The 8,651-nt window shown below is 30.9% G+C and overlaps 2 protein-coding genes across 3 annotated transcripts; both read left to right on the plus strand.

Annotated features, from left to right (window-relative positions):
- LOC108765873 (nardilysin) lies at window positions 1-5,243 on the plus strand. Its single transcript, XM_018514742.1, has 13 exons — window positions 1-131; window positions 327-426; window positions 891-1,004; window positions 1,081-1,276; window positions 1,319-1,554; window positions 1,671-1,847; window positions 1,950-2,287; window positions 2,386-2,868; window positions 2,964-3,117; window positions 3,194-3,321; window positions 3,917-4,310; window positions 4,457-4,961; window positions 5,113-5,243. Exons 1-13 carry the CDS (start codon window positions 1-3, stop codon window positions 5,241-5,243), a joined length of 3,087 nt encoding a protein of 1,028 aa, XP_018370244.1.
- A 1,864-nt stretch (window positions 5,244-7,107) lies between these two features.
- LOC108766001 (pre-mRNA-splicing factor Syf2) lies at window positions 7,108-8,303 on the plus strand. 2 transcript variants are annotated; one of them, XM_018515006.1, is made up of 4 exons: window positions 7,108-7,326; window positions 7,510-7,650; window positions 7,733-8,028; window positions 8,118-8,303. In XM_018515006.1, the coding sequence occupies exons 1-4, from the start codon at window positions 7,231-7,233 to the stop codon at window positions 8,281-8,283; spliced, it is 699 nt and encodes a 232-aa protein (XP_018370508.1). In that variant the 5' UTR covers window positions 7,108-7,230; the 3' UTR covers window positions 8,284-8,303. The 2 variants fall into 2 exon arrangements, with proteins under 2 accessions (XP_018370508.1, XP_018370509.1); XM_018515007.1 differs by having other exon boundaries at window positions 7,250-7,326; window positions 7,494-7,650.
- The last annotated feature ends 348 nt before the right edge of the window (window positions 8,304-8,651 follow it).

Below are 8,651 nucleotides of genomic sequence, written 5' to 3' on the forward strand. Positions count from 1 at the left end.
ATGTCCACTCCGATTTCCTCGTGCTCAGATGTAATAGTGAAGCCGATCAAGGATATGAATAAACATCAACGTTATACTGTTAAATATCTGGAAACACCCGTTAAATCGGAGAATGACAAAAAAACATATAGGTGAGCCGAAAACGAATACAACAAGCACAATTTTTATCGAAATTTGCATGAAAAATATGAGAGTAATTTTGGTAGGAAAATTACAATGCATTTTCTTCAAAGAAAGATTCAATTTTTAAAAAATAATATACGATATATATTTTATACATTACCTTCATTAACCTCATTATTATTTATTTTGTCTTTCAAATTTAGAGCCATCAGGTTAACAAACGGTTTAGAAATTTTGTTAATATCCAATACACAAGCAGAATCATGCACTTCTTGTAATCAAGATAAGAACGACGAAAAAAAGGTATAAGACAATTTAATTTGCATTTTAAAACGTATTTTATATTAATTATTTTTTGTTTAATCTGTTATTATTAAGAATACATAAAAACTATAATATTAAAGATAGACTAATGTCCAATTTCTTCACCTCTAGATAACTTTATCTAAGATACTTTATCCCAGAATACAATGGAGATATCTCCTGGATAAGGTTATCAGCAACTTATCTGAAAGTGAAAAAATTGGGCATTATAAAATTATTTAAAAAATCTTCTCAAAAACTAATTATATTGTCAGAAATTTTAGTTTGAAAAACTTAATCTCTTTTATTATCAGCACTAGAACAGTTTCTCCATAAATCGATTTTAAAACGCGTTGCTTAATTTTTAAATTGTTTACAAGTCATTCCAATGATTATGTTCGTTTAACACTCTGTGTGTAATGCACGATGTGTGTATATATATATATATTTTTTTTTTTAAACAGGCAGCGTGTAGCTTATCTGTAGGAGTAGGATCTTTCAGCGATCCACCAGAAATTCCAGGCATAGCAATTTTCTTCGACTATCTACTTTTTAGAGGAATTCATGAACATACACAGGTACTAAAACATGATGCGTAAATGTACTATAAAAGTTCTTTATCCATATATTTAAATGTAAGTCTCATCTTTGCAGAAATGTGGTTTTCAAACATTTATCAGAATCAATAGTGGCTGTAATAATACCGTAATGGATCACGAACATACAACATTTTACTTTGATATCCGAGAGAAAATCTTGTTTCAAGCTCTCCGCCATTTGGCTCAATTTTGTTTTAAACCGTTTTTGTATATAGATGCTTTTATGGACAAACCAACGATCGTAAAAGAAGGTACATAAATTTTAATCGTAATATTGTTATCGCAACTTACAGTCTTAACATGCCATGCTCATACAGAGTTTCAGAGGGCTTTAAATTTTATTAAATATCGAGAGGATTCACTGCTTTCTTCCTTTGCGGAAACTGGTCATCCAGCTAACAAGTTTACTATGGACCATTTAATGAAATTGCAGGACAACAAAAATATAAACATAAAGGAATTGTACGAAGTGTTGCAGAAATTTACAAAGCGCCATTACAGCGCTCACAGAATGAAGCTGGTTATACAGGTAACTTTGTTAAAACTGAACTTTGTTAAAAGGTAACAAAAATCATATGTTACTTACACTATACAGTTTATCTGTTTCAAAAATAAAATTAATTTATAACATATGTCTTTTTATAGTCAGGAATATCGCTGGACATGTTAGAAAATTTTATCTTAACTTCGACGTACTTCAAAAATGTACCAACAAATTGGCTGCCTCCCGATGATTTCTCAGAATTTAAAAATGGTCTTTCTTTTATTACTCCTGCTTTTCGAAAAATGTATAAAGTTAATGTTCCTGTGAAAGACAGAGAAGTATGTGGCTATAATTTGAACAGATCGAAAAACACTATATTTGTACTAAGTAAATATATAAATGAATGTATATTAAAATAATAAATTGTTTTTTTTTTGCAGTTAGTCATAACATGGATAATACCTTCGCTACTTCATTTATATAAAAGTAAACCATATGAATATATTTTTCAAATGATTCAACATAAAGGGAAAAGCCCTTTAATTAGCTACCTACGCAAAAATATGTGGATAAATTCCATTGATGCACTTCAATATAAAATTAAACATTACTCCACGTACAGTTTAATAAAGCTCATTGTAAATCTCTCTTATGAAGGGCAACAACATCGGGAAAAGGTTCTAGATGCGATATTTTCCTTTATCAATTTAATAAAAAAAGAGGGTCCACAGAAAACATTTTACGATGAATTTTTTAAGAGCGAACGAATGTCTTTAAGGTAAACTAATTTTAGAAACAAATAGATACATAAATAAACAATTGTTGAAAGAAAAAATCCTACAAAATATTCGTGAAACGCCACTTACACTTTTTTAGATTTATCGATGAAGAGAATCCAATGAATTATGTGAAAAACTTGAGTATAAAAATGCATTTATATCCATCGTGCCATTATTTAACCGGGAACAAACTGTATTTCGAATATAATCCAGAAGATATACAAAAATGTTTAAATTATTTGGAACCAGAGACCGCGAATATTATGTTTTTCGACGAGGATTTCGAGGATCTTGAATTAAATAAGGTCGAACAATGGTCGAAAACGAGATACACAGACATCGAGATACCAAAGGAATGGATCAAACGCTGGAAATCCATCAAGCCATTACAAGAGTTTTATTTACCACATTCAAATCTATTCTTTCCTAAGGACTTTATTTCAATAAAAGTTCCAAAATATCCTATAAAGTTGTACAGTAATAAAATATCGGAGGTTTGGTATGACCCGGATAAGAAGTTATCGAAATGTTACATGAACTTACATTTGGTTTCTCCGTTGGTACTTCAATCACCGAAGTAGTAAGTGATAACATTAAAAAATATAATAATATAACTACATAATAGTTAGATTACTATTATACTAAATACTATACTTAATGTTAATGACATTTCAGTGCAGTTCTTATGGATATATACTGCGAAATATTGAAATCTCTGTTAACGAACGAATTATATTCAGCTACAACAGTTGGGATTATTTATAAGTTTATTAATACCACTGAGAAAGGTTTTACAATAAAAATATGTGGGTTTAGCGAAAAAATACCAGTAAGTATTTGTTCAAAGCGTAAGTTAGAATTATAAACATAAAATTTCAAGATATATCGTTATATTTATATTGTAGCTCTTGCTGGACATTATTGCGCAATACATCAGCCTTCCAACAGTTACGAAGGAATTGTTTGAAACTTTCAAAAAGAGCCAAATTGAAACCTATTACAATATGTGTAATAACTCTTGGGATCTTATCGAGTATTGGCAGTTTATATTATTAGAGCAAGCATAATTGCAACAATTCAGATAACATTTAGTACAAAAGCAAACTAGTGTAATCCGTTTGCTAGCAATTCCTTTACCGTCATATTGCCATAATGGTGTAGAAATATTCGTTTAATTAATCTTTTTCTTGCATGTTGCTAGGAATTGTATTTGTACATTTAATAATAAGCAAAAATGTCGCAATTTTGCCAAAATATTCCCATTATTATACATTTTTACTACAAAGTTGCTGTACTCGGTTTCACTATTTTTTTTTGCTTGCAATATTATGTCGAGTGAGAATTTATCTTGTTAGCAATGTAATTGCAATATATTTTAACAAGTCATCAAAATACTGACCAAATGTTATCTGGAATTATAAAATTCTTAAAGCGGAAGAAACAATAATTAATGATACTTATTAATTATTACTTATTGTTATATTATATCATTAATTATTAAGGGTACCGAACAGGAAAAAAAATCAAATTTAAATTAAAAAAATTTTATTCAAATTTTATTTCGCTCAGAATTATACCATCTTTTGAAATTGTACTGTTTTGTCCTACACCTTGAAACTTTTTTGCAGGGACATGAGATTATGGACACTGAAGCTCGTCCATTATACACGCCTTGAGAAGTACGTTGCACTATGTACTACCTATTTCAAAGACTTTCAATTCTTTGCAAGTTACTTTACTGAGCATCTGTACGTTCAGTGCCTCGCGCAAGGCAGCATAACGGAGGATATTGTGTCCAGCAGTATACGGAAATTTCTTAAAATAATTGAGTGTGAGCCCTTGCACCCTAGTACGAGACCCGATATAAGAATTAATCAGATAAATCTAGGCACAACCTATTGGATATCAAAAAGTTTCGAAAAATTACATTTTAAAGAACTTCCACCACCTTCCGTATTGAGATGGTATTATCAAATTGGTGTCACGTCGATTAAATTGTTGTTGATAATCGAGCTGATAGCGGTAAATACTAATTAACATTATATATTTTGAATATATGGCATGGTTTATACTTGTTTGTACTGAAAATTAAATGGAATATGAATATCACCTTTGATTATTGCGATTAATTTTATTCATACATTATATCAAATCCGCATTTATTTCAGTCAATAATGGGATTATCGTTATTCGAAAAGCTATGGGAAGAATTTGAAGAAACATTAGATAGTGCTGGGTGCTCCTTTAAAAATGACAACGGAATTTTAGGACTTTACATTGTTGCTGATATTTATAATACAAGTGGATGCCTTACAACCATGCAGGTGGAACAATACATTGACGAATTTCTTAAATCGTTTACTAACACTTTGGAAGAGATCTCAGAAGAAGAATTTGATCGTATCAAGGAGAACAGAAAATCATCGAACCCTTTGATATTATTTGCCGATAACGATCTTGAAAGAAAATTTGAAAGAAATTGGAATGAGATCATGGAGCGTAAATATATGTTTGACAGACACGAGAAAGAAGAGCTTGCATTAAAGGAGATAAAAATCAATGATTTGAAAGAATGTTTTGTGAAGTATATATTAGATAAAAGTAATATGAGAAAATTGAGCATGCATGTGATAGAAAATAGTCCAAAGGACTATTATGTCGACGAACAAAATTGTGAGTTGATAATTTAATTTTATAATCAAATTTTGGTGGATGTCAATTTGTTTTCTGATTTTGTGACGTTATTTGCCTTCCATTTTTTTGTTATCGAATTATTCTTAAAGTTACAGAGACAATTACAATTTTTAAAAATTTATTGTTATAGATGATAGTGCAAAGGATCACGAGAGAAAACTACGTATTGCGAAAGAGATAACCCGTAACCAACCATATTTACAGATAAAAGATTACAAAGAAAAGTTCTACGTTTTTCCTATAAATTCAGAATGCGATTAGAATCCCCAGTGAGAATGATACTTCAACAATAATAATGTAATAAAAATAAAGCATTTAGATACATGGTCCGGACTCGCGCGTTAATTCAGCGTCGGAATTAATTATATCTCCTAATTGTAAACTATTTTATGATATCACAACCCATTTATTTGTGAAAATATTAATCGTGATGTATTCATAAGGATCTTGTTTATTTCTCTTTTTATTTAATAACGATTAAATTAACGTTAATTTTTGTCAATAATACAATAAAATACTAAAATTAGCTTCTTATGTATATATATTAATTCTTCATATTTATAATTTTCCCTCTGTTTCTTCCAAAACCGTATTAATGTAATAATATTATTAAAAACATTTTATGTGTGAAATTCGCGCGGGACTAATAAAAGGACATTTTGTGTTACATTATAATAAGGATCTGTGATCTTTCTTTATAGCGAAATCGATTGAACGCACTAGTGCGCACTGGTATATATATTAAAGTCATTGTACATTGATTTAATCTGTGTAAAAGTACAATATTTTGAATTATAAGACATATATTTTACATAACAGCACAATGAAATATACAGAGGATTTCACGGTACAATCCGTTTTTATATTTACATTAAACACGTATCTTTACGTCAGTTAGAAAACAGCAACTTTAACGTGCACTAGTGCTCATTAAATGCATCCAGTCGAATTCGCCATTCGAAAGTATTGATACAATTATCGATTCGCAGTGATATATTTTTGACATAGATACGTCTCTCGATCCGTTTTTTCTGTTGTCCGAATATCTTTCACATCGATACTCGTAAAGAGTTTAGTTGAATTTTTCGACAATTCTCAACTAATATTTTAGTTTTGATAAAAAAAAATGAACAGGAATTTTCAAACATAGTACTCTATGTTTATTTCATTTTTAAACATCGTATGCTTTTTATTTCAACAACGACTGACCATTGTCAGATGCGTGTGTAGACATGCATTGATAATTTTAAACCGGAGCACGGTTTTCAATCTAGGTCGGTTAGTAGTTCAATCGAATTGGGTTCAAATTATTAGAGCGAATCGCACGTGTGAAATCTCTTTCACGCGTATGGACGGCAATAAGTTATTAATTAAGTTAAACTAAAACATATCGTTATAGGTAGTTCTTATTTCAAGATCATTTTAAGTAATTCTTTAAGATGCAGCTGATACAGTTTTGCGATGGGTTTATGAGATATTTTGAAATTGTGCTTGAGACAATTTTAAAAATCAAATTTCTCTATTAATACTGGCCATATATCGCAGGGTAAATATCACAATTAAATAAGTAAACATATGTACGACCTACGACATTGTTTTTATTTCCTACATTTTCTGTTTACAATATATACATATAAGATGTATATTGATCTTTATTCGAGTGCCACAAAGCAAGGAAAAAGTATCTTTTAAAGTACCGATTATAATACTGTGCTAAGTTTATTAAAAAAGGAATAAAAAACGCAAAATCTTTTCCTTCTCGGATTACACACTATTTAATAAAAAGAAAATCATAAGAGAGTCTCACAATTTTTCGTATAATTATTAATAATTTCGATAGAATAAATCAAGAACCTTACTATATTGCACCGCAGATTTAATAATTTGTGCAAAAAATTCTTTGAAGGCTAAAGATCATAATAATATAACATAATTTTTATTATAATAAAACTTTTTTAAAACGTCGTACATTATATAGTTTGAGCAGAGAGACGTTTCTCTCTGATATTATATATTGGCCATTTATGACCAACGGTCGATATACCACGGAAGATAAACATGTGCACGTGACGACGTAGTTCTACGTGCACATTTTACGAACGTAGATGGCGCTTCACCACGATAACGCAACGCAAGTTACGCAAGCAGTTTTCTTCTCTTTCTGATTTTGACAAGTCGCCATTTATTGTGTTGACTGGTGTTGACGTTCGGCTTGAGTTTGGAAAATTGTGTCTCGTTCGAATCAACGATGGACGAAGCAGCGTCGAGTGCATCATCTTCACAATCCGCGACGGGGAAATATGGGGGAATGCTGAAGCGACTCAAAGAACTCCACACCAAGAGGGTGAGAGAAGTTTGCACTAGAATGTAAATGTAATCTGTCCGAGACATTCTATTCATTCCAACGTTTCAAATTGCTTATTTCTTCCTTTTCTTTACATAAATAATATTGTTTTTTTAAGTAATTAAGCGTATTCGTTATTGGAATTGATCGTCGTAATTTGTCTATAGCGTATTGATTTAACAGAATGAGGCCAGAATGCAGAATCACAAGGAAGTGGTGGAGGAGGACAAGAGGAACAAGTTGCCTACCAATTGGGAAGCCCGCAAGAGACAGGCCGAGTGGATAATGCAGGACGAGGCTGCTAGGAATGAGGCAGAAGCTAAGGTATCATGATTAATCAGATTTTCCATATATATATTTTTGACAAATTATATAAAATTATTTGTCTATTTAACTTATTCTTCAGGGTGAAGATTATGAACGGAAAAAATTATTGAATATTGATGCCACTGAAGCAGAAAGAATAGCTAGGAAGAAGAAAAGCAAACAGAATCCTGATCCAGGTTTCTCGGATTACGAACAAGCGGCGATACGTTCTTACAACAGACTGGTGAAAAATATTAAACCGAATATGGAGACATACGAAGAAGCAAAGGAGAAATTAGGCCCTGCTTTTTATGGCGATCCAAATACAATATTACACGGTTTACACGAAGACAAAAAGGAAGCGATAGATAAAATGGTCACCAATCTAGAGAAGCAGTAAGTAACATTTACAGGCCTGTAATGAAATTGTGTAATCTTTGATAAGACTCGAATTTGATGAAGTTATCTTGTTTTCCTTTTTGCAGAATCGCAAAACGGGAGAAATACAGCAGGCGTAGAATGCACAATGATGACGCGGATATTGATTATATCAATGAACGTAATGCCAGATTCAATCAGAAACTGGAGAGATTCTACGGCGAGTATACTCGGGAAACGAAATTAAACTTGGAGAGGGGTACGGCTATATAAGGAGAAAACGTTGGTGGAATTATCACAAATACTTGTATTTTATGTATTATACGATGACTTTTTATATAAATAAGAATCTGGAGAAAAGAATTTTACGGTATTTAATCGAATGTACTTTTTGTTGCTCTTATTGGCGATACATCTATAATTATTCTGCTATACACGAAATTCTAAAGATGTGTAGAAATTGCTTCGAGAAGAGACATAAATCGCCAAAAAAACGGGATAAACTATTTAACGATTCTAATAACTCGTAATGTATACTAATCATAAATAAAAAATTAAGTTAAGTTATTACATTAGTCACCATATGTGTTCTATTACAATCGCTTAGCCCCTACAAAATTTATTTAATTTAATTTTTTTAT

This window comes from Trachymyrmex cornetzi, unplaced genomic scaffold (assembly GCF_001594075.2).
Source record: "Trachymyrmex cornetzi isolate Tcor2-1 unplaced genomic scaffold, Tcor1.1 scaffold56, whole genome shotgun sequence".
NCBI classification, from domain to species: Eukaryota; Metazoa; Arthropoda; class Insecta; order Hymenoptera; family Formicidae; genus Trachymyrmex; species Trachymyrmex cornetzi.